We start from the raw sequence: 26,182 nt of genomic DNA on the forward strand, positions 1-26,182 counted from the left end.
GGTCTCATGTCCAGGGGTGGGTTCTGCTGTGGTAAGAAATTGCTCTTGTCCTTTTAGGGTGGAGCTGGGGGATTGGTAGCAGAATGTCGCACTCGTTGAAGATGTTGCCCTGCAAGAAGAGAAGAGCTGTTGCTGTGGAGCCCCAGAGTCCTTCCGTCGACTTGAGCTATCACAAGGAGGGTGCAGCTCTCCTCTCAGATGCAGAGTCTGTTAAACTGGAATCTTCTAATGCTAGTCGCGCTGAGGAGCTCAGAGACTCTGTATCAAAGCACTGGCTAGTGAGCAAAATCACAGATACTCAGCCTATGTCAGCTGCCGACAAGCCTGGTGCACAGCCTGCATGTTCTGCAAGCACTACTGTCACACTGGATGAGGATTTGCCCTTTTTGGAAGCCACTGATGGTGGAGCCTCTAAGGGAAACATAATCCCAGGAAAAGGGACCTCCGAGGCATGTAGCCAAAGGGCTTGGAAAGAACCAGTGGACAATTTCCTGAGGAGTGGGAAAAGAATCACAGCGAAGCATAGATCAGATCTCAGTCAGGACAGTGGTGAAGGTCAACAGAACACAAAAGAAACTGCGTCCGCAACTGAATTTCTTGAGCAGGGTAAGAATCAAGAATTCACTGCAGAAGGTAAATTAATTTGATATGGCTTGCTTGCTGCTGTCATTATTTACACAGCAGCATAAGCACACGAGGTATTTTACAAACAAAAGGGGATTAGGTCTCTGCTTCATAGAATGTTGGGTCTGATTTTCAGCCCTGCTGAAATATAAACTCTTGAATTTAAGCTGTTGTTACAGGCGTGCGGTGGTCCACATGCTTTGTTAGTTCTTGGAGTGGTGGTGTTTGTCAGGAAGAAGACTATAATTTAGCTCTTAGAGCCACTTTCTTGTTTTGTCCGAGGCAGAAAATCTTCAGAAGAAAGACCAAAAAAACAAAGAATTAGAAAGTCAGAGAGAATAAGATATTATTTAATAAAACTGAAAGGACAACACATTTAAAATATGAAAGGAAATAACTGTTTCCCACAACATTTAGTCCAGGGAACTCATTGACACTAGATACTATTGCGGTCCAGAGTTTAATAGGAGTCAAAAAAAGATAATCTTTTTATGGGGATAAGAACATCCAGAGTTATATTCGGTACAATAAACAGTTTCTTTTAGAAGGGATATAAACAATGGTGCTTTAGGCATAAGCCAGCCATCTACTGAGGGATAGGAAGAAACTTCTTGTTTGGGCAGGTTATTCCATTACAGGAGTTCTTGCATCTGCTTCTGAAACATGGGTATCTGCCATTGTTGGAGACAGGATACTGGACTAGAGCAAGCATTACTTTATTCTGATAGGTTTCAGAGTAGCAGCCGTGTTAGTCTGTATCTGCAAAAAGAAAAGGAGTACTTGTGGCATCTTAGAGACGAACAAATTTATTTGAGCATAAGCTTTCGTGAGCTACAGCTCACTTCATCGGATGCATAGAATGGAACATATAGTAAGAAGAGACACGCGCAGACACACACACACGGTGGAAGTTGCCATACAAACTGTAAGAGGCTATAACCTGCTGAGTTATTACACATATTGAATCTATTTCCCTATGTTAAGTATCCTCACACCTTCTTGTCAACTCCCTAAATGGGACATCTTGATTATCACTACAAAAGCTTTTTTTTCTCCTGCTGATAATAGCTCATCTTAATTAATTAGCCTCTTACAGTTTGTATGGCAACTTCCACCTTCTGTGTGTGTGTGTATCTATCTGTCTATCTACCTCTTCTTACTATATGTTCCATCCTATGCATCCGATGAAGTGGGCTGTAGCCCACGAAAGCTTATGCTCTAATAAATTTGTTAGTCTCCAAGGTGCCACAAGTACTCCTGTTCTTTTTGCGGATACAGACTAACACGGCTGCTACTCTAAACCTATCTTGCATCAGTAAGTTTCATAGGTAATGTACAGTGTAAAATATTTTGTATTGTTTAAGTTTGTCCTTAAAACAAATATCTGCATCTTGAAAGTGCTGTCTAAATATTAGCTAAATAGAGAGACAAGGTGGGTGAGGTAGTATCTTTTAGTGGACAAACTTCTGCTGGTGGAGAGACAAGCTTGTCTCTCTAATATCCTGGGACCGACATGGCTACAACTACACTGCTTACTAGCTAAGTAATCATCCTTGCATTACTTTTAAAGATTAAACATTTGGCTAGATATGTGTAAAAACTGATCAAAGCGCAACCAAACGTCGTTTCAGACATTTCATGCTATTGGTGGTCTGTGCGTAAGTTGTCAGCCTATATTTTCATTCTCAGAATAGCATTCTTTCACACAGGTGAAAGATTAGGTCCATCTTGTTAGAGCTTGTAATGGGAAGGCACCACAATCCCTAGCAATACCCTCCCTAGGCTGTAATGCAAGTTTATAACTTTATACAGATTTATTACAGCACTTGGGTTTTGTGACATCAAGTGGCAGGAGAGACCTTAGCACCACAGTGTATCATAGGAAGCATAAAGAAACTATGATGTAAACAAAATGCTAATTTGTCAGCTTGTTCACACCATCATTTTTTCCTGACACTATATGATTTATTATAAATTTGTTAGTCTCTAAGGTGCCACAAGTACTCCTTTTCTTTATATGACCTATGTATTTAAAGGAGTTTTTGTGATTTCTAATATATCTGAACGCTTGTGATTGAAATCCAGGAGGTAGCAAAAGCACTTATTACTTGTTCAACTTATATGGTGTCTGCTTTTTTGAATGACTGGTAGAAGTGATGAGGCAGCATCAGAAGCCTAGGTGATCCATTTTTCTGAAGTTCACAAGCTTTGAATAGTGAACGCATGAGACCTGTATTGTTGTAGGGTTTATGGAATCCCTACTGTATTTGGATCATAGGTTTGTGCAAAAGAGGAAAAGCTAACTGGGGAGAATCCCTGTGAACAAAATGACCCTAATATGTACTGTTTGCAGGGAAATCTCCTAAATTGCATACAGAGGTAGAAGTAATTTTGCAGACACACCCCCATCCAGCTGACAATCACTCTCCAAAACAAGTGGCCCAAGTGAGAAGTTCCTTGCTGCTGCCGATTAGAGCTCCTGCCACGATCAAGTCACTAAAAAACACCAAAACTGGGGAGCAGCTGCAGCAGACTGATGAGGAAACTGAGGACGTTGGGCTGTTTATTCCACTGGGTAAGTGTCATGCAGGAGGAGAACCTGTGACGTGGTGACACAGTACAACTAGAAATTCTCTGGAAAGGAAGCACAAAACTGGGGTAGGAATCCAGCCTTTGGGTTCAGCCATATTGAATGAAATATTAAACTTCTGCACTGTAATTCAGTAACTGACTAAGCCTCAGGGGCCCAGTGAGGAGCATGTTCTGAAACAAACTGGAGTTGATCCCTGCAGTGGTCTATCACTTATTGCCCAAACACTGGCATCCTAAGAGAAGAGCTTGGATGCTGCTCTTCTCTTCTCCTGAGTCAGCAATACGCTTAGGCTTGATAAGTTTTCTAACCCACTGGTCCTACTGGGATCCAGGATTTTCCTGATTTGCAGCCTGACTGCATGGTTGCTTCATGGCAACTCCTTCAGGAGGAGGGGAGGTGGCTAGTATGGCAGCTCTGTAAAGTCACTAGAGCATAGATGTCTAATACCTAGCTTAATGTATATGTGGACTCTGATTTGTTCAGATTCTTCCATATCTTAGTCTTCCATTTGAAAAATGTGTTCCTAGCTCTCGTGGATGTGAAGGATCAGTTCACTCTTGTCTGCTTGAGTCCGCTGTGGATTGCGGGTTGTATGTGGTTATAAATTTATGTTCCAGCCCACATACTGTAACTAAGATGGAATCCATCTTTCTCTCGAAGAGTGAGTTTGACGCCTCCTGACCCCCCGCACTAGTTATAACCTGCATAGGAGCCGGTCAAAACACCAGTGTTTTAGTGACTCATGGTACCTATTCATGATCAGTAGGTGGAAAGCAGATGAGACCTGTTAATGTCTGCTGCATTCTAGCTTTTGAAGAGTCCCACTGTCTGAGTGGGAGGTTGTCTTGTATTTTGAAACGGAATTGTTTATTGGTAATCTGCAGAGGAGCAAGATGGAGATGAAGGTGAGAGGAGGAAGAAAAGGAGGAAGGCAACCAAACGTAAACGTGAAGAGAGAGGCCAAGAAGAGGAGGCGCCCTTGGCTTGTGACATCAAACTAGATGACATGCTTGATCGCACCTTAGAAGATGGAGCGAAACAGCACAACTTGACCGTCGTCAATGTGCGAAATATCCTCCATGTGAGTGGGGTGAAGTGGAGATGTATGTCAGTACTAAGAAAAGGAATAGACTCTGAGTATCTTACTGGGAAAGTGCTGGCTAGGCTGAAGTTAGCCTATAGGATTGTGCGGGATTTTATAAACGGGGTAAGCATAGTAATGATTCACAGACTAGTCTGTCTCCTGTGATGGACTGTAAAACGAGAGCTATCTATTATTATAGGTGGAATTGATCCAGAACTGGGTCACTTACATTGTCACTCGCAGATGTTAATCTTTTACTTCCTGTAGCATGATCTTTTGCAACTGGTTGTACCACACCTGAGAAGCCCAGGACAAAAGCACAAGCTATTAAGATGGGATGAGAGGACATAGACTGGAAATGTACAAACCTCATATTTTCTGAGAGCACTGGGTTTCTTGGTAAAGGACTTCAGGAATTCTGGTGGGACTGTTAATGGAAATGCAGTGTACATAGTGACAAAGGCCGCCTCCTGTTTTTTTTTATATTTTTATCCTATCACTCAATTTCCACATGGGAATGAATTGTAGTGGAGAGAAAATCCACATCCGCTTAGCGACCTAGCTCAAAACTTGAGCCAGCTAATTCTGTAGAGAAGCACTTGTCAGATTCCAGTGATCCCTGAACTGAGCCTAGGGAACACCAATGCTGTTTTCAAAATAATAAATTATGCTGTTTATTTTAAGCTTTTTCTTTGCATTCTAATAATGTTCCATGCCTGATGGTCACAGGAATTTGTTCTTTGTCCATTCCCTCTATAGTGACAAGTGACTGCCACTGCTTCTGTTTCAGGCATATTCACGTCATTACTATGTAAATGTCAGAATGCAATAAGTTTACCTTCATCTACAGCCTGGCGCTGGTGGGGTCATTTCCTTCCCAGAGCGCCCCATGCTGGCAATCTAGTTACAATATTTGGATTCAGGAGCCAGAGTCTCTGAACTAGTCTTATCTCCTCAACTTTTACTTTCTATAAGCTCTCTTTGTTTTTCAGTTTTTGTTTTTTGTGTATCTCTTCTCTAGTAATCAGTGTGCTCTGAAATGTAGCATTAAACTTGCCCTGGAGCAGGAGTACAGTGGAATAGATATCATATTCTCAGTCTCACTCATGTGAATGTATGTTTTAAGATGCAAATTCTTCAGTGCTGCCCCACAGTAGCTTTTTCTCATGTTCTTACAACCACCAAATTACGGGATTTTACATTATGTGAGAAGAACAGAGCTGATGAAACTGATGTGTGTATAGACTGCACTGTGTTCTCTCCTAATAGCATTGAGAAAGTTTGATAGGTTCATTCTGCAGAATCATGTAATGCATGGCCTGTACTTTATCATCAGAGGAGCACTTAATATTTTCTTGTCCTCTTTCCACCTCCTACCACATTTCCAAGATTATTTTGAGCTGAGGTCAGACTCTTTTTCACAACAAAAATAAAAAAGGAGACTTGAAGCCAATTTTTATGTTCCTGCAGGAAGTGATCACAAATGAGCATGTGGTTGCCATGATGAAAGCAGCCATCAGTGAGACAGAAGACATGCCCATGTTTGTGAGTAAAAAGCTTCTCCCTCTCCTTCTCCCCCTCCCCCCGCCCCATTGCTATCTATCCATATGCATGGTTCCTTCAGACGCTGCTCTGACTGTTGAATCTTGCTAGCGTTCGGATGTGGGGAGAGAATAGGCTAACAGTAGGATCATGGGAGAACTTGTATTGCAATATGTATAGACAGCTTGAGACGCTAACTGCTCTGTTGGAACCTAACTGCTAAAAAGAATCATCATGTATAAGGTTTAGCGCAGAGATGTCATGCCCACCATGTCAGAGAGGTGATGTTGTTAGCAACAAGAAACAAAGAAATTTTCCATAAAGAGAGACTGGTGAAAAATATATATTTAAGAGCGTGCTTTCTTTTTAACTCTTTTAGGAGCCAAAAATGACTCGCTCTAAACTGAAGGAAGTTGTGGAGAAAGGAGTGGTGAGTATGTCATTTGCTTTTTTTCCCCATTGGTTTGGGAAAGGACAGAAGATGCTTTTCTGGCCTCTAGGGGCAATAGGAACTGTAGACTGAGGATGCTTTCTGTGAACTATTCGTAAGCCTAAAAGACGTTACAAGGTGAAGTGTATGCATGTGCCCATATTTGTAGTGATCTTAAATAAGGAAAATAGGGATTCATTAGAGATTAACAGAAATGTACCAGATCAAAGTTGGAGAGAGTTATGTGGGTAAAGTGCACACAGTGAACTGAGAGTATCTAATATAGGAGAGAGTTGTTGCCTGATGCACAAATCTGCTGAGCGGCTTCGAAAGCATATGTTTTAAAGTCTGATGTTACTTGGGTAATTTGGGAAATAGGATCACAAAACACAGATGGTCCTTTGTTTTAACACTATGAAATCTGATGTTACACAGATTATTAATAATCATTTTATTTTCATTAGGTAATCCCTGCATGGAATATTTCTCCAATTAAGAAGGCTAATGAGATCAAGGTTAGCAACTGAAAGGTGAATCTGTGCTGTTTCCTCTGTCTGCAGAGTCTGTTGCAAGCAGATTTGCATCCCTATGCAAAAACCTCCAGTGAATATACTCATCTGATTCACTTTGGGCTCACATCTTGGCCTTATGTTTCTCTCTGACTGTCCCTTCTCTGACCTGTAGCTTGTTTTCCTCTTCAGTGTTTTATGATGTGTATTATGGTACTGCCCAGAGACCCCACTGAGGGCTGGGCACTGCCTATCCCAAAGAGTTGACAGTCTAATTTTAGTTACGGTGCAACAAGTGAGTGTATCAGTGCTAGAAGCATGTGGTTTCATAGACTAGGTATGTGCAATATGAGATGCTGTGAGCTCATTCAGTGGCTTTTTAATATTGTAAATTGGGCCTGTCCTTACACCTCTGAATCCACCCATTCCACAAGCCTTACTTGGATTCAGTTCCCCATCCTCCTTATTTTGGCTCCTTCTCTGAGCTTCTCCACACATGTCTTGAGGTATGGACATTTGAAACTGTAAAACTTTTAGCTTAAACCTGTAAAGTTCTTATATTCCCCTTGGTCTCACTGCAGCCTCCTCAGTTTGTGGACATTCCCCTTGAAGAAGATGATTCATCTGATGAGGAATACCAGCCTGAGGATGAGGATGAGGATGAGACTGCTGAAGAGGTAAATATGGCTGAACACATCTGATTATATCCACAAAGGGATTTAAGTGCCAAACAACCACTTTAGGCACCCAAATCCAAAATATAGATATTCAAAATCCCCGCTCAGCTGCTCTCTAATTGTGTAGGTGTCTGAGTTGCTGCTGATAAAGTCCCTAGGTACTTAAAAATCTGCCTGCGGGCATGCGCACAGCCACTTAAGTCCTGATGCCTAGCTCACACCTAGGTCCTAGCAGAATCTTCAAACTGGGTGTTCCCTCACCTGTGGTGCCTACAGGGTCCAATCTGGTATGTGCTCTCAGAGGCTGCCTTAAAGCACACCTCCTGGATTAGGTCCTGCACAAAACTGAGTTGAAGGTTGTTTCTCTCCCACTCTTCTCTTCCCCCTCCCACCTCCCCCCCCGGCCCTTTTAATCCAATAGCTCAGTGGTTAGGGCCCTCATCCAGGATGTGGGAGACCTCAGTTCAAATCCCCATTCTGCCTGAGAGGATCTGCAACTTGAACCCAGGTTTTTCATGTCTTGAGTGAGTGCCCTAATCACTTGGGCATCAGTTATTCTGTGGAGGGGGTCTCTCCTGTTGAAGCTTTTCTAGTTTGCAGAAAATGTTTAAATATTCACTGGGCCCTAGAGAGAGCAAGCATTACGCTCTAACCCAGTGGTTAGGGCACTGCCCTGGGATGTAGGAGAGTCGGGTTAATAGAATCGTAGAATTTAAGGCTGGAAGGGACCACCAGGTCATTCAGTCTGACTTCCTGTATATCACAGACAACCAATATCACCCAGCACCTGCACACTAAATCCCACAACAGAAATTGGATCCAGATATTCTAACCCTCAGGAGACTGAACTATTACGTCCCACAGGCAGAGAATAGGAGGGACTGAAGCACACCTATGGTTATGTGAGATATACCCAGGTACTCCTGGCAAGTGACTCACACCCCATGCTGTAAAGGAAGGCAAAAAAAACACTGAGGTTCCTGTCAGTCCGACCTGGGTGAAAATTTGTTCCTGACCTCACATATAGCAATCAGTTAGATCCTGTGAGCAAGAACCAACCTGGCAAACATCTGAGAGAGAATTCTTAGTACCACCTCAGAGCACTGGCCCACCCTGTCCAATGTCCTATCTGCGGCTGTGGCCATCTCTGATGCTTCACAGGAAGAAGACAAACAAACCAACCCCCACCCCAGTATATTCTGGAATCCCTTTCTGACTCTTGCAGGTGAACAGCTTCATCCCTGAAGCATGAGCTTTTTAGGAACATCAGATAGATAGAAACCAGAAGGGACCCTCAAGAGTGCTGAGCCCTATCTGCCATCATCACAAACAGCCCCATCATGCAATCCCACATGTACATTTATCCAGATCCCTTAAAACTAATTAAAGATGTGTGCCCTAACAACTCCTGTTGGGAGGCTGTTCCAGAACCTCACTCCTCCAACCTTTTTCTAAGGTTCATGTCCCTGCTTCAATGAATGTTTAAGTATTTTATGCAAAGTGGAGAAGCTGCAACAGGAGAGATTGAATACCCCATAAATCCATGTTTAGGGCCCTCATCTTGGAGGTGGGAGACCTAGATTCAATTCCCCACTCCTCTCAGGCAGAGCGGGGATTTGAACCGGGTCTCCCACATTCCAGGTGAGCGCTCTAACCAGTGGGCTATTAGGTATAAGGGAGGTTCTTCCACAGCAGAAAAAAGGTCTGCCCTTGGTGTCCACCCTGAAAGATTATCCTACTGGTTTTAGTTCATTCTTTCCTTCATAGTATACTAAGACTTTAACTTCATTATGTTAAAAGAAAATCACTGGAATGAGATATTAGTTGATAAAAGGGTATATTGGAACATAAGAACGGCCATAATGGGTCAGACCAAAGGTCCATCCAGCCCAGTATCCTGTCTACCGTCAGTGGCCAATGCCAGGTGCCCCAGAGGGAGTGAACCTAACAGGTAATGATCAAGTGATCTGTCTCCTGCCATCCATCTCCACCCTCTGACAAACAGAGGCTAGGGACACCATTCCTTACCCATCCTGGCTAATAGCCCTTAATGGACTTAACCACCATGAATTTATCCAGTTCTCTTTTAAACCCTGTTATAGTCCTAGCCTTCACAACCTCCTCAGGCAAGGAGTTCCACAGGTTGATTGGGCGCTGAGTGAAGAATAACTTCCTTTTATTTGTTTTAAACATGCTACCCATTAATTTCATTTGGTGGCCCCTAGTTCTTCTATTATGGGAACAAGTAAATAACTTTTCCTTCTTCACTTCTCCACACCACTCATGATTTTATATACCTCTATCATATCCCCCCTTAGTCTCCTCTTTTCCAAGCTGAAAAGTCCTAGCCTCTTTAATCTCTCCTCATATAGGATGCGTTCCAAACCCCTAATCATTTTAGTTGCCCTTTTTTGAACCTTTTTCTAATGCCAGTATATCTTTTTTGAGATGAGGAGACCACATCTGTATGCAGTATTCAAGATGTAGGCGTACCATGGATTTATAGAAGGGCAATAAGATATTCTCCGTCTTATTCTCTATCCCTTTTTTAATGATTCTTAACATCCTGTTTGCTTGTTTGACTGCTGCTGCACACTGCGTGATCATCTTCAGAGAACTATCAACGATGACTCCCAAGATCTTTCTCCTGATTTGTTGTAGCTAAATTAGCCCCCATCATATTGTATGTATAATTGGGGTTATTTTTTCCAGTGTGCATTACTTTATATTTATCCACATTAAATTTCATTTGCCATTTTGTTGCCCAATCACTTAGTTTTGTGAGATCTTTTTGAAGTTCTTCAGAGGGTCTGCTTTGGTCTTAACTATCTTGAGCAGTTTAGTATCATCTGCAAACTTTGCCATCTCACTGTTTACCCCTTTCTCCAGATCATTTATGAAAATGATGTTAGTGATTGCAAAATTACTTGACTGTGTTTTGCTGTTCTGTTGTTCTATAGAGCTTGTTGGAAAGTGATGTTGAGAGCACTGCCTCTTCTCCTCGGGGAGCAAAGCGGTCTAGGACAAGGCGATCATCAGATATGATAGAGACAGATGAAGAGGGAGCAACCCTATCTGAGGTACAGTTCACATCTTTCTGAAATAGCTTCAGTCTTTCATTCTAAGTCACCAGTGAGAAACCCATAATAAATGCTGATAACATTTATATTATGGTAGCACTCGGGTGCTGATTTGACTCAGTGTCCCATTGTTATGGGTGCTATACAAAGAGGTGGATGCAACCCATGCCCAAAGAGCTTATAGTGTATGCACAGCAGTTTACAAAGAATCGGAGAGAGGGAGACAGTTAAAATATATGCAACTTTATATATATTTTCTAGTTACATATATGTACGCTACTCCTCCAACTGCACCTCAGCTGAGCCATTAAACATTGGGTGATTTCTTGTAGGCGTTGAGACAGAACTGGGCCTTGGAGAGATTAGCAACCTTATGCATCAGTGCAGGGCGAATCTCCATGAATAAGGAGTAGTGTGGAAAAAAGTACCAAAAGTTTGTGGTGGCTGTGGACTGCCAAAGATGGTATTGCAGGTGGAGGAATGTGAATGGGGGAGGTGGGTGATGCGATAAGAGATACATAATGGATAAGTAGAAAGTTGGAGAGTTGGGAAGAGCTGTGAAGATTAGGAGAAGAAGCTTACATTTGATTCGGTGTAAAGAAGAGAGTTAGCGGAGGGATTAAAAAAAATGGGGGATGATGTGTTCAAGAGATGAGCAAGGAACATGATTTTAACAGCTTCATTTTGTCTGATTCCCTCATATGCAACTGTAGGTTGGGAATATGTGATCATGAGAACAGAGAAAGCTGTGTGCTATGTGCAAGAGTCTGGCTTTCCCTGGCTTCTAAAGAGTGAAAACTTTATTCTTGAGCCTGTATTTTCTAGAAGTTAGGTATTCAACATAACCCCCCAATCCCCAAATAGCCTAGTTTTTCTGTTTTTAATGATGCTCCTTGCAGTAAACAGGAAGGATATAGTGCTGCTTATCTCTTCTCGTCAGAAGAAATTATTAACTCTTCACCTGTGGCACAGTGTATGGGATCAGAGGCAACACAGTGAATGTACTGATTTTTCTCTTCCTCCCTTTCTCCCTGCCACTGTCTCCTATCACCAATTTAATTTAATCTCATATAGTTAAAATGCTTCTAGAGCTGATTATTTTGGGAACTGATTAGACTGAAATCTTTGAAATTTTCTCCTCTCCTGCAGAGCTCTGAATAGTTACATTCTCACCACTATGCTTGCTAAAAATCAAGTCTACCAGAATCTGGAGAGTCCATTTCCCCCTGTGATGCCCTGTTTTATTTTGTATTGCAGTAGCACCTGATTGTGTAAGGCATTATACAAACAGAAAAAAGACAATCCCTGCCCTGGAGAGACTGGCCTAAGTAAAATATTTTTAACATGAAGGCTTCTTTTGATTAGGTGGAGAAGGTTTCTACACCCCTTATTAGGCATATTAGTGCTGAAGTGGTTCCCATGGGACCTCCACCACCACCTAAACCGAAACAAAGCAGGGATAGCACTTTTATGGAGAAGCTGCATGCTGTGGATGAGGAACTGGCCTCCAGCCCAGTGTGCATGGATTCCTATCAGGTAATGCGAATAGGGATGCTACAAAAATGACACTGTGGTGCAAGTATAACAGTATTGTTGATGGAAGGTGGTTGTTTGATCTGTACTGTCTAAAACCCGTTTGCAGAGTCCCTCTACATGCTGTCAACTTAATAATTTTGCAATCAAGCACATTGCTAACACTTTAAGATTCTTACATTACAGTCTTACATTAATTACATCAATTAATTTTCCTTATTTATGCCCTTGTTTACTCTCTGCATTTCTCTCAGCTTGAATAAATGAAAATCAATTCCATCAGTTTCACATTTGTATTCTTTGTGTTGTGTTGCTCAGGTTTTAAAACATTGCAGGAGAATGTTTCTTTCTAAAGTGTTTGGAATTTTTACATTGTTTGAAATGTTTCTTTTGGTGGTGTATTTTATAAATCTTGTTTTTACAAAACGTAACACTTGCCAAATTTAAGCTGATAGTGTAAATTGCTCCCTTTAGGTGACCCTGTGGCTCAGCAGGGAAGCAGTACACTGTAAAACTGAGAGCAAGAGACCTAAGAGGCTGATGTAGTGGGTTAATGATTGTATTTCAGTGAATCTATGGAGCTGCAATGATACAGACTCTAGTAGAAGTTGTTCTGTCTGGCTCCTGTCTTGGAAAGGAGCTGTTGTGATGAAAACTTAGCAGTGGGGATGGACAGGATAAACCCAACTGCTAAAGAGTAAAATACTGAAGGGGGAGAAAGCTCTTAAGGCAATAGGTTTGAATGAGGTGCAGGTTGAAAAGATATTTTTAAGTGATGTTAGTGTAATATCTACAGATTAATTAAATGTTACACTTGAAAGGAACAACAAAGTAACAAATCTTTTTGTGGCAAGAATCAGATTTTTTTGGTGTCAGGTTTGTTGGTTTTTTGGCTGCACTGAAATGCCTGACATCAAAGAAATTAGAAGAATAATGGGGCGGCTGTGATTCCATTGTGCTTTCTCTCCGTGTTTCAGTCTCTGGATGATAGCCTCATTGCTTTCCGCACCCGATCAAAGAGACCCTTGAAGGATGTTCCTCTTGGTCAATTGGAGGCTGAGCTCCGTGCCCCAGATATCACACCAGACATGTATGACCCAAATACTGCAGATGATGAAGACTGGAAAAGGTGGCTTGGGGGACTTATGAATGATGATGTGGAGAGTGAAGGTATGCAGCCGATTTTGTTCAATATCTTCATTAATGATCTGGAGGATGGCGTAGATTGCACCCTCAGCAAGTTTGCAGATGACACTAAACTGGGAGGAGAGGTAGATATGCTGGAGGGTAGGGATAGGATACAGAGGGACCTAGACAAATTAGAGGATTGGGCCAAAAGAAATCTGATGAGGTTCAACAAGGACAAGTGCTGAGTCCTGCACTTAGGATGGAAGAATCCCATGCACCGCTACAGACTAGGGACTGAATGGCTAGGCAGCAGTTCTGCAGAAAAGGACCTAGGGGTGACAGTGGACGAGAAGCTGGATATGAGTCAACAGTGTGTCCTTGTTGCCAAGAAGTCCAATGGCATTTTGGGATGTATAAGTAGGGGCATTGCCAGCAGATCGAGGGACGTGATCATTCCCCTCTATTCAACATTGGTGAGGCCTCATTTGGAGTACTGTGTCCAGTTTTGGGCCCCACACTACAAGAAGGATGTGAAAAAATTGGAAAACGTCCAGCGGAGGGCAACAAAAATGATTAGGGGACTGGAACACATGACTTATGAGGAGAGGCTGAGGGAATTGGGATTGTTTAGTCTGCGGAAGAAAAGAATGAGGGGGATTTGATAGCTGCTTTCAACTACCTGAAAGGGGGTTCCAAAGAGGATGGCTCTAGACTGTTCTCAGTGGTACCAGATGACAGAACGAGGAGTAATGGTTTCAAGTTGCAGTGGGGGAGGTTTAAGTTGGATATTAGGAAAAACTTTTTCACTAGGAGGGTGGTGAAGCACTGGAATCTCCTCCCTTTGAAGTTTTTAAGGTCAGGCTTCACAAAGCCCTGGCTGGGATGGTTTAGTTGGGGTTGGTCCTGCTTTCAGCAGAGGGTTGGACTAGATGACCTCCTGAGGGGACTTCCAACCCTGATAGTCTATGATCAGAAAATACAGTTGGGCCTGTTTCTTGTTGTAATAGGGTCTAACTTGCAAAGCGCAGTATAGGGCACATCTTGAGTTTATTTATCAATGTGGTGTTTTTATGTGTGAGGGGCACCACGTTGTATTTACTATCATGGTTTATGCTCTTAAAAAAACCAAGAAAATAATTCAGCAGTTGATTCTCTGTCTTGCCTTTTGTGTCAGCACTTACACCTGTTCACAGGGGGTGTAAAACACACTGATTAGAATAGTGGCATTATACACTCACTTTGCACAAATTTAGATGATACAAATTACAGCCAGTGGAAAATGAGACTCTCCTTACTAAACAGGAATGGTTAAAATACTAGGGAAAGAAAAGAGGGTGCTACAAGCGCAGATTGAAAGGAAGATAGTTTTGTTATTGCTATCATAGTTTTAACAGGGTTCCAGTTTGCTCAATTGCTAACACTAACTCAAGTCCTGCTTCTGTCTGGCAGGATAGCCAGTAAGCCCAGTGTTTCTCCCTAGGTTGCCATTAGCACGGTCTCCCTTACAGTCTGATTATGAAAAAAAAATGTTTCAAACATTTATTTTGTTAGATGAGGCAGATGATGATGATGACCCTGAGTATAACTTCCTGGAAGATCTGGATGAACCAGACACAGAAGACTTCAGGAATGATCGTGCTGTGAGAATCACCAGTAAGTACTGTTATAACCTAAGCTCAGCTCCTTCAGTACTGCTTCTGTTAGAATTGTTGATCCAAATTGAAAACTTCAGTGTTTGTTGCAAAGGTTTTGCAAGGCAGATGTAATTTAAAAAAAAAAAATAGAACCGACCCCCCCATGCTGTTAACTTCACCAGCTCCTCTGTATAGTAATAACTCCCCATAAATGCACGAATGCATCTGGCTAGTGGTGCAGCATTACCATTTCACTGCCATCAGGTACAGCGACTTATTTATTTTGAGTTCTGTTGTAGACAAAATGAGACTCTAGCCAAGATACTCTGTGGATCTGGTGTGGGCGTTAAAGAGGTTAGAAAGGGTTGCACTGAAGGACTTTACTGTTGTGCTCAGGCCTTCAGCTGTGAAGTGGGGTCAGAGCTGCATCATTAGGCACATAAAGAGCATGTGGGGAGAAATAGCAGCTTGCATGTGGATGAAAACCTTGTGACCACAGTTGTGGGGAGCTGATTGCTTAAGTCACAGATCAAGGAGGTGAAGCCCTTCTGGCATACATGGGGGATTAGGATGGAGTGGCTGAGAAGCAGGCTGTACTTGGATGCTTCAGGACTGATCCCCATCACAAAGAGAAAATGTAAGAGTATATGAGAGGGTCCTCTTTCTTCCCACTTGTGTTGGAAGGTTTGCAAGCGTTTGTCATCTTCTGAAAAGGAAATCCTGAAAATTGCTGAAATTTTTCTTACTGGATCACTGTTTCTTCACGCACCCTATCTTGTCTCTTACAGAGAAAGAAGTAAATGAACTGATGGAGGAGCTGTTTGAGACCGTAAGGGCAAGTCAATACTATATAATTAAAGTTGACCTTAGTTATATCGACGTACAGCCACCACAGTAATTAGTTTTTGCGTGTCCACACTGCACTCCTTGTGTCAGTGGTATGCGTCCTCACTAGGAATGCTTACACCAATTTAACTGTCAGTGTGGGCATTGTGGGACGGCTTCTGAAAGGCAGCAAAAGTTGATGTACGCAATGCAGTGTCTACACTGACGCAGCATGGACCTAAATACGTTAACCTAAGCGCGACACCTTTCGTGTAGGTGGAGTTAAGTCAGTGTAGTGGGTGAATTACATTGTTGGGAGCTACATTTTAGAGTAGACGCTTGTAGAGTTAGGTTGATGTAAATGTCCTTAGGTTGACCTAACTCTGTAGTGTACACCAGGTCTAAGTGAGACTTTTAACATTATATGGGAGTCTTTCTATCCTGGAACTGACAGAGGGTTTCTGAAGGTGCCATCATAAGCCAAAGAGAGGGGACTTTACTGGATGTCTCAGCATAAACTCCCTTTTAGGAGTCCTGTCATATATGTGCAACTGTCAGGAAGCTAAAGCATTTACCACAGTGAAGACCCAAAGGGGCTGAGTGTGTCTGCTGCTGATGGCATCAGTATAGGTCCACTGTGATTAATTTTATACTGAGCCAAAAGCCCCTTGGTACGAAAAGTAATTCCCTGAACCTCAGACAGAGCCTCATACACCTGACAACTGCTGAGCTTTATTTCCTATCAGTTCCAGGATGAGATGGGTTTCTCCAACATGGAGGATGAAGGCCCAGAGGATGAGGACACTGTTGCAGAGTCACGGCCGAATTTTAACACACCACAGGTGCTTAGGTATGACTGTCTGGCCTCAATAAGAGCTACAGAGGCTGCCTGGGCAACCAGCTGTCAAATAAGATGTAACAGAAAGAAGATGGAAGCCAAACACATCCCATCCAGATGGCGATGGGGTCCATGGCCCTTTTGCTCTATGACTCCCTGATACATCAGTGTATTTGCTGCAATTTGTAGGCATCGTGGTGGGAGCCAATACAGACAGTGCTCCTCAGTGAGGGGGCCAGAAAGAAGGAGGCAGTGCCCTGAAGGAGAGCATAATAGTGGCTTTTATTGGAGGAAAGGCAGTGGACCTCAGAAAAGAGGGGTCATTGAGGGCCTGGATTGTATTCTAGCAACACAGCTGAAGGGTGACGGCTTTTTTAACTTCCTCTGGAGGAGCTCACTTACTACCTCCAGCTTTCTTGGTAATATGAAGGCACTGTTGAGGAGCTGGGCTGTTCAAGTACAGTAGAACCTCAGAGTTATGAACCCTCAGGAGTGGAGGTTGTTCGTAACTCCGAAATGTTCGTAACTCTGAACAAAACGTTATGGCTGTTCTTTCAGAAGTTTACAATTGAACATTGACTTTACAGCATTGAAACTTTACTATGTAGAATAAAAATGCTGCTTTTAACCATCTTAATTTAAATGAAACAAGTGCAGAAACAATGAGGAGTCCGGTGACTCCTCATTGTTTTTGTGGATACAGACTAACATGCTATCCCTCTGATACTAAGTAGAGAAACAGTTTTCTTACCTTATCAAATCATTTTTTAAACTTTCCCTTTAGTTTTTTAGTGGTTTCCATTTAACACAGTACTGTACTGTATTTCTTTTCTTTTTTGGTCTCTGCTGCTGCCTGATTGTGTACTTCTGGCTCTAAATGAGGTGTGTGGTTGACCAGTCAGTTCGTAACTCTGAGGTTCTACTATACTGGCCATTGCCTAGCAAATCTCCCAGTGCACATCACTTCTTGAACAGATGGATGCTGCTAGTCAGGAAAGAGTTGGACTGGCAGAGCTGTGTAGGGGCACGGGACTGAAGCAACTGTCAGCTGTGGGCAACATATGTCACCTTTTTGATAACTACTAGCATGGGCTAAATTTTAGCCAGTGACTTAGAGCTGATCGGCTTCAGATGTCATGATCCTTCTCTTGTTCTTAGTTAATATTTATTTTGAGAAATAGTGGCTTACTATTGAAACGGTAACAGTAACTGGGGGTCTGAATGTGAACTGCAGTTTGAATAGAGTCTCCTTGTCTATGGGGCAGCTCAGCTCAAGACTAAGCTGTATCTGTTTGGGAAGGGAGCTAAAATGACTGCTGGGCGTCTGCACCGTTCTCTCCAGATGAGCAGTACTGGAGGGGAGTGCGGAAATCTTTGACCAGCTACAATCTTAGCGTGAAGGGTATTTCATGCTTACTTCCCTTGTCTGTATCCCTCCATACACACTTTAGTTGTGTCCGTTTCATGTTGGTGGGGTAAGTCCTCCTCCTAATTGGTGTCTTCTTCCCTGGTATTATCTGTACATAGTGTGGTTCCTGGACTTCTTTAGGGAGGTAATTTTGTGGGAAAATTTCACCTATTTGTTCCATTGGTTCCTTCCTTTTTAGTATCTTGAATTGTGAATGTCTTAGAGGGGACTTGATTGTGACTAGCTTTGAGCGCACATGCTGTGTCTGTTGTGGAAGTGGAGCTGATCCTAGTTGGGTCAGAGGTGGGAGAGTGTTGATTGGGCTATCTATAGAGCTCTGTCATAAGCAGGCTGACACTTAAAGCAGTTTGCAATGACAGGAATATTTACACTACTTCTCTGCTGCAGCAGAAACAAATGTGTAATGAAATAGCCTGCTGAGTAGAACTCAGGGGCACATCATTAATATTTACAGAGTGTGTCCATAGCATTGGAGAGCTGCAAGTGATCTCATTGGGACTGATGATGGTAATAGCCAGCAGCCATAATACTTTGGGCTGTGATTTTGTTTAATCCCACAAGCTAAATGAGTTTGGGTCTGGTCTAGTTAATGAATCATCTCTTTTTAGCTATGTTTTATCTAGGTTGTTATACGATGACCATTACAGTGGTATCTGAGTACTTGAGTAAGTTACTTTCAAGAAAAATGCAGGAAATGATACAGGTGATTGAGTAGGGAATGCTTTTATCTGACTCTGTAACTTACCAGTACCCCAACGTGATGTTAGAGTGGCACAGTGCTTCTGAAGATGCTGCATTCAGACATAAAACTAAAGCCCTGACTGCTTGTGGTCATTAAAGATTCCATGACACTTTGCTCAAGAACCGGATTATTAATCCTGGTGTGGTGGCCAAACTTTACCTCAGGTAATTCTATTGATTCTCTAAATTCTCATAGCTTTAATGGGACACAGGATTTGCCTTAACAGTTTAGGACAGGAAATTAACTTTTGCTTTGGACTGTTGAATGAATAGGTGCTGTGCCCCACTCCAGCAGAGGCAGCATTGCTGGGGTGGGTGAAGGGATTTTTGTAAACACCAGGTTTATAAAATACTTAGGGTACTATGAGATGAAAGTTGCTATAGAAATGTAATTTTAATATTTAATTGTGCTTTCCAGAAACTAAGTAAAATCTACTTGATTCACAAGGTCATTAAGAGCTTTGTAAGTCATGGACTTGGCATAATACTGTCTGCTTGATCTGAAACAGATTTGAAGAGCCTCTGGCCAACTTACTGAATGAACAGCACCGGACAGTGAAGGAACAGCTTGAACAGCTGAGAATAAAGAAATCTTCGACCAAGCAGCCACAGGAGATGGAGAGGTCAAAACCTCAAATTGAGAAGCCACTTCAGACCCTAGTTTTGGACATGGGGCAGAGAAAGAGGCTACATCAGCAAATGCAGCAGGTAAGAGATGTACTAATTATCAAACACAAATACTACACCATTTTATCACATCTTCATTGTCAACTGCATAGTATGGTGGCACCATCAGTGCTACAGGAAGCACTCAAGCAAGTTCCTGTTGAAATAAGGTACACATTTTGTACCCTGGAATCTGGTACCACAACATTAGTGAAGCAGATCTGTGCACTACAATCTGGTACCACTTTCTGGAATGAATTAAAATCATCTAAGGGAAGTGGTTGCCAAGAGGTGAATTCATCTTCCTTAACTAGATGTGAGAGAGCTGTAGCAGTCATGCTCTAATCTGACTATGTTGAAGCAATGATTTAATTCTAAACCCCTATTTTTATGGCCTTCTAGCTTTCTGAAAAGATTATCCTTTTGGCTGGAAATCATTCACTATAAAGTGCGTGCACAACTGGTTGAAAGACCATAGTCAAAGCAGTTTTTTTGTGGTTTGCTGTCAGACTGGGAGACACATTTTCTGCTTGAAAATTGCATACCATTCCCTTGAGACTCTGCACCCCTGCATGGGGTCATCAGCATAAGATCCTCTTGATGAAGTAGATACTTAGGCGCCAACTCTGTGGGTGCTCCGGGGCTGGAGCATCCACAGAGAAAAATTAGTGGGTGCTCTGCACCCACCAGCAGCCAAGCTCCTCTCCCCACCCCACCTCACCACCACCTCCTCTGAGTGTGCTGCGTCCCCGCTCCTCTGCCTACCTCCCAGCATAGCAAGCTCCGGGAGGGAGAGGGGAGGAGCGGGAACATGGTGTGCTCAGGGGAAGAGGCGGGGCCTGGGTGGGTATTTGGGGAAGGGATTGGAATGGGGGCGGGGCAGGGGTGGAGCTGGGGCAAGGCCTGGAGAAGGGGGGGTTGAGCACCCCCCCCGGTGCAAGCAGAATATGCCCAGATATATTAGTTCAAACCCAGTAGCAGACTGTCCCCTTCTATTGGTGGAAGCACACAGGTTTGAGAGAGCCATGCTGTGTAAGCATGGGTTTCACATGTGTGGTATGTGACCATTTTAATTTTTTCAGCAGTAAACTAAGATCTGGAACTCCAGTTGGGCTCATGTAAATGTGTTCATCCAGAATTTCTATAGTGTTGGGATAATATTTGCATAGGTATATGAAGCAGTAATGCAGAGCACTAAAAGTGTGTGTTATAGCCCCATTTACTCTTGGGGGAATTTTGTGCAATTGCACAAGTGCAGAATTAATCTCCCCTGCAGATTTTATGCTTTCCTTGCAGAAAAACTAATTCACATGAGGGGGGAGGCATATGTCTGGTCTGGGTGTTGGGAGCAGCCAGGGAGATGTAAATCACACTCTCGGGGGTTGGGGCTGGGCTGTCTCTGTCTCTCTTGCTATGGCGGTGTGTCTGGAAGGAGGGCTGGGGGTGCCCCGGTTGGTGGCTCCTACCAGGTGCTGGGCTGCAGCTGCTAGTCCTGGCTGGGCTGGGGGGAGAACAGGGCTACCTCTTCTCCTGCATGGGCTGTTCCTGACTGCAGGAAGCTTCACACCCAGCTCCACTTCCTGTTCCCACCACTCCCCAGCTGCAGGGGAAGGGATCACTATACAGTGAGCTGCCCCTCCTGTCTGCACCACCCCTTGCATCCAGATCGTGCGCCCCCCCCCCCCCACTCAAAGCCCCACCCCACCGAGCCCCAACTAGCTGCACCTGGACCACCAAGCCCCATGACCCCTGTGCTGAGTCCCATCCCCCACACCCATTCCCCCCCTGCTGAGCCCCAACCACCTTCACCTGAACCCTGTCATCCCACACCTGGATCCTGCTGGGCTGAGCCTCCTTGCCCCATTCCTGGATCGGGGGCAGAGCTGGGCGTGCGTATGAGACTCTGTCCCTCTCGCTCGGTGGAGCCATATAGAGGTGCCAATATGCCTAGTAAGGAATCTATTTGTCAAAAAACATTTCCTGGATCTTTTTTGTTGTCTGTATTGTCACAGACATGCTTGCTGACAGGTATTTTGAAATAAATTACGAAAATAATTGAAAATGGTATGATTATATTGTGTTATTTTGACAAATACAATATGCAGAATTTTGCAGAATTTCAAAATATTGTGCTTAAAATTCCTAGGAGTTCCCATTCACATTGCTCTAGGAACCCTAATTTTGAATTTCCTGACTTTTGTGCATTTATATTCTCAACCACCATGTTTTTAGTTTAAATGATTTATAAATGTTTAGGGCCAGAAGGGACCATTGTGATCATCTAGGATAATTTCCTGCAAATGCAAACTGCAGGATTTCCCCAAGTGATTCCTGCATCAAGTCTCTAACTTCTGGTTTCACTTACTGTGGAAATGTCTCTGAACTGTAGTTGTCACTAGTGTGTGCTTGTGTATTTTTAAGGTAATTGCTTAAGATGTCAGCACTAAAAATTCTTTCAAGCTCTGTTAGCTGAAGTACGTCTGTAGCCAACACTCATTTTGAGACCCAGGAGATATAACCTGCTCTGCCTATTGGTGCTTTAGAATATTTTCCAGTATTTTTGGATATTATAGTGTCTTAATGTATTGGAAAAGCTTCATCTGCCTGACCTGTTCTTCCAGCATGTCCAGCTCCTGACTCAAATACACCTTCTCACCAGCTCCAACCCTAGTCTGAGTTCAGAGGCCAGCACCACGAGGATGTTTCTGGTAAGGATCTAGCTAGTCAGAAATACAATAATTCTGTCACAAAAATAAAGGTTGCCATTGTCCTTAATCAAGATGACTTGGTCTATATTTTCAAAAATGAGCAGTGAAGGAGGGGCATTGTTGTGTAGCTGCAGCTGCCTTTGTTGCTAAATGGTTCAGCACTGTGTGAGAGACAGTTTGCTGTCATAGGAGGAGAGCCTAGTTAGTGCAGTGAGCTGGTGCACTAACATTGGGCTAGTTTAGGTAAAAATTAGTTTTGCTTTCTGGTTAGTTTTAACACAAACCTCCATCCAGTCTGACACTACAGACAGTCCTTGCTCTAGAGAGGACTAGGGTGGGATTAGCAGGACTGCTGCAGGTTGGAATTCAAGCCTTGGGTGAGAGAAGCTTGTTCAGCTAATGCCTATGCTATACTTGTCTGAAGCCTGTGTGGGCATTTGCTGAGGGAAGTACAAAAAATTCCAGTGAGAGTGGGTGGCTAGTGGGAATGCCCTGCAAAGCTTAAAAAAACAAAATCTGACTTCATTCAGCTGAGAGAGATTTCCTTAACATTTGTTTAAAATGATAGTATCATCTACATACTAATGCTTGATCAATTGCTTACCGAATGAGTGTGTAACTGTGTGTAATGGCAATAACACAGTGGTCTGTGTTGGCATGCTTTTTGTATTTTTTTTTTTTTTTTGAAGGATTAAAAACAAAGCTTGAAAAGGTCATTCTTAGAACAATTTCTGTGAATGCTCTGTGATCGTTAATGGTTCTGCATGGGAATGGGGGAGTAATAACTCACAGCAGAGCTGGGGCTTTATAGGCTCAGAGTAGAATAAATGTAATCAATTGTGTCCCATGGCTTGGTATCTCTCAGAAGCAGGGTTGATAATAACTGAAACTTTTTCTGCCTCCTATCTGGCAAGTTTGCTTTCTGAATGACTTCTTCTAGATACATAAGTTCTTATTTACACTGAAAGCAAGTCCCTTTATCTCCTCTGTATTTGACTCCTCAGACTGAGCTGAGTAACTTTGCTCACAGTTCCATGCTCCTTCGTCAGCAGTTCCATCCCAAGTTTCAAACAGTGTTCCAACCATGTAACTTGAAGGGAGCGTTGCAGCTCATTGAAGACTTTCGTGCCCAGGTCAAAGATGATTGGAGCCCTCGCAAAACTGTGAAGAAGAGTGGTATGTAGCTGAAGGGGCAGGTTTGTAGGGTACTAATAGCCTTTTTGGTGATGCCCTCCCCTCAAATGAGATGGATTCCAGATTTTTTGCTATGATTTGAAATGGAATTTAGCATTATTTTGCAGCATTGTTTCTAACATGTCTTTAAGCAATGACCTCAGTATTATTGCCTGTCTTTTGCTACTTAAGCCATGAAAATGTGACACAGTAAGCCCACATCATAGGGATTTGTACAAGATTGCTTAGCTTGGTAGTCTGGAATGCATGATATGTTTGCAGATGTTTCAAGCTTTGGAAATCCATCAGGAAAGTAACAATAGATTGGAAAAATTAGTTCCAGTGGTTTGAATGATACATCAGACATTTTCTTTTGGTTGAGATGGTTCTACTAACAAGACTAGGGACTTGAACTGTGAAATTGTAAAATTAAAAAGCATTCTGAATGGATTGTTTTGGAAATTTTTGTCATGATTTTGTCTTAGCCAAATGATAGGCAGTTTGGAGTCAAATGGAGCCATTCAGTGATTAGAGTCAAATGGATCTGCTCCATCCTTCCACAGAGCAGATATTGTGTACATAATTCTGTGGGGAAATCAAAAAGAAAAGTAACTTTTGCTGGGCCAGAATAAATTCTTAGTTTTAGTTTCTTGTGTTCTAAACCAAAGTCCAAAGGTTTGTATGGAAAAAATTACCCCAGCCTGTACTGCTTTCACAGCAGAAGTTATGGGGACCATAGCTTTTCCAATAAAGTAATGGTGAGTTTCAGAATTTGAGCATCTACACTTGTGAGGTTCATCAGCTTGTGCTGATCTGTGGATTCTTTTCACAGCAAATGAATTCCCCTGTCTTCCAAAGCAAGTGGCATGGATTCTGGCAACGAGAAAAGTCTTTATGTACCCAGAGCTGTTACCAATTTGCTCCCTGAAGGCAAAAGCCCCACAGAACAAGATTATCTTCACAAAGGCAGAGGACAAGTAGGTGTTCAATGTTAGGGTGTAAAATAAATGCAAATGGGGCATCTTTCCCTGGGCGAAAAAGTAGAGTGCTGTAGCCAGCTGACGGGACATCTGGACATTCTGGAACAGCGCCATCAGATAGCAACTTTGGCCCTTTGTTCCCAGCCGTAGAAAAATTGCTCTTAGCCCAGTAGGCCAGACAGATTTAGTCTTCTGTGGATTTTCCATGCCAGTATGTGTACTGACCTCCAAGGTGATCAGAGGGACAAATCTGAGTGTGTTGAGATGTTCCTGAACCAACATACTTCCCATCTTGATTTATTAATGTGTCTCCAGTCAAGTTCTGTGTTGGAGTAGTTAACAATTTGTTTCATTAGATTAAACCATGTTGAGCATTCAGCAGTTGATTGAGCTGTTTTATTTCCATACTCTGTCTTCTCCATGTTGCTGTGGATGACCAGATTGAGACGCTCCAGGGATGTTAACAGATGTGAAGGACAAGCTGAGAGCATTTACAGTTTCTTTTGGTTTGAATCATTGTCTGGCAGAATTATTTTTCCTTTCAGTTTATTAGCTTTGGGTCTGAAACACTTTGAAGGGACAGAGTTTCCTAAACCTTTGATCAGCAAGTATCTCCTGCCAGCAAAGACTGCGCACCAGCTGACAGTGCGAATCAAGAACCTCAATATGAACCGTGCCCCTGACAATATCATCAGAGTAAGTGAGACAATCTATAGTTTGTATGTATTTGTATTTTACATGTGTGAGAGGTGATGCCCATACATAATAGAAGACAGTTCCTTCCCCAAAGAGTTTACATTCGGTCTGCACTGTCATTTCTTCATAGACCATGACACCTCACTTCCACTAAGCATGAAGACTTCTTCAGAAACCCTACCCTCTGTACTTACCTTTTACAACTGCTCTGATTGCTGCCTTGTCTTTCAAGAACACAGCACCTACTACAGAGAACCTTGATACGACTGTAATTCACATAATGCTGAAATAATGAGCTTCCTACCAGTAGACTTGCATACGGTACAGAAGTAGAGAGTGAGCGCGCACATGTGCTATACCAATGATCTGTCCAGAGAAATGAGTCAAAAAGGACATAAGATTTTGTCCAGCCCTCCTTCCCATTTCTTAATATTTATACATTTGAGCAACACTCCATCAGTGTAGGAGTAATTCTGGATCACTTGAACTCCCAATGTGTACTGTCCAGAGAAGTTTCCGATCACTGGCAGTTAGGCTAGTCAAGGATGGTGATTGCTGACCTTGGTCTCTTCCCCCCCACCCCCCCTCTCTCCTCAGTATTATAAAAGAACAAAGCAATTGCCCATTTTGTTCAAGTGTTGTGAGGAGATCCAGCCTTCTGAGTGCAAACCCCCTGTGGAGAGGGAAGAGCAGCATTTGCCATTCTGGCTGAAGGTACAGTGCCTGCTGTTTAGAAGCATCATGCTTCCACCATCTTATCCCTAGAGCTGATTAACCTTTTCGTGCTGTTGGCTTGAACTGTTTCATTCAGCTGGTTAGAATATTGGCTGTGTGACGCTGGTGCTGCTGGTTGCAGTTTGTATGTCAGGGCAGGCTGGCCACCACCTTACAGGCAGCATTTATCTTCCTCGCTGCATCAAACAGTCCTATTGAAAGACAGACGTTCTCATTGTGGGCCTGTTGCCCTGGGAATAAAGTGCAGATTTGGGATTTGAATGATGTCCTCTCCTGTTACGGGGCCCTTGTGCCTGTAGTACCTAAATGCCTCTCAACCATTATTTTTTCCTCACAACCCCTTGTGTGTAAGGGATGAACCAAAGCACAAAGAAATTAACTGACTTGCCAAGGTCACACTGGAAGTATGTAGCAGAGCCAAGAATTGGACCCAGATCCCCCAAGACCCAGTTCAGGGTTTCATCACATGACCATCCTATTGGGGAATTGATGACACTTGACTCTTGCTAAGAGAGTCTTTACAAACCAGTTTGGAAGAGACACATCAGGGTCATGAA

The 26,182-nt window shown here is 42.9% G+C and overlaps 1 protein-coding gene across 13 annotated transcripts in view; it reads left to right on the forward strand.

Annotated features, from left to right (window-relative positions):
- LOC102944330 (GON-4-like protein) overlaps nucleotides 1–26,182 on the forward strand; it is a 48,064-nt gene that overhangs the window by 836 nt on the left and 21,046 nt on the right. For 8 of the 13 annotated variants that reach the window (XM_037883321.2, XM_037883320.2, XM_037883319.1 and 5 more), the window contains exons 2-20: nucleotides 58–633; nucleotides 2,978–3,199; nucleotides 4,102–4,298; nucleotides 5,772–5,846; nucleotides 6,223–6,273; nucleotides 6,738–6,788; nucleotides 7,364–7,459; nucleotides 10,420–10,539; nucleotides 11,905–12,075; nucleotides 13,050–13,242; nucleotides 14,752–14,853; nucleotides 15,623–15,669; nucleotides 16,406–16,509; nucleotides 19,177–19,375; nucleotides 21,955–22,041; nucleotides 23,046–23,217; nucleotides 24,047–24,191; nucleotides 24,635–24,890; nucleotides 25,488–25,604. In XM_037883321.2, the coding sequence (XP_037739249.1) occupies nucleotides 84–633; nucleotides 2,978–3,199; nucleotides 4,102–4,298; nucleotides 5,772–5,846; nucleotides 6,223–6,273; nucleotides 6,738–6,788; nucleotides 7,364–7,459; nucleotides 10,420–10,539; nucleotides 11,905–12,075; nucleotides 13,050–13,242; nucleotides 14,752–14,853; nucleotides 15,623–15,669; nucleotides 16,406–16,509; nucleotides 19,177–19,375; nucleotides 21,955–22,041; nucleotides 23,046–23,217; nucleotides 24,047–24,191; nucleotides 24,635–24,890; nucleotides 25,488–25,604 (2,955 nt within the window). In that variant the 5' untranslated portion in view covers nucleotides 58–83. The remainder of the gene's footprint in view (nucleotides 1–57; nucleotides 634–2,977; nucleotides 3,200–4,101; nucleotides 4,299–5,771; nucleotides 5,847–6,222; nucleotides 6,274–6,737; nucleotides 6,789–7,363; nucleotides 7,460–10,419; nucleotides 10,540–11,904; nucleotides 12,076–13,049; nucleotides 13,243–14,751; nucleotides 14,854–15,622; nucleotides 15,670–16,405; nucleotides 16,510–19,176; nucleotides 19,376–21,954; nucleotides 22,042–23,045; nucleotides 23,218–24,046; nucleotides 24,192–24,634; nucleotides 24,891–25,487; nucleotides 25,605–26,182) is intronic. The other 5 variants (XM_043534992.1, XM_007068088.3, XM_043534994.1 and 2 more) reach the window with 3 other exon arrangements.

The sequence above is a fragment of the Chelonia mydas genome, chromosome 24 (genome assembly GCF_015237465.2).
Source record: "Chelonia mydas isolate rCheMyd1 chromosome 24, rCheMyd1.pri.v2, whole genome shotgun sequence".
Lineage (NCBI taxonomy): Eukaryota > Metazoa > Chordata > Testudines > Cheloniidae > Chelonia > Chelonia mydas.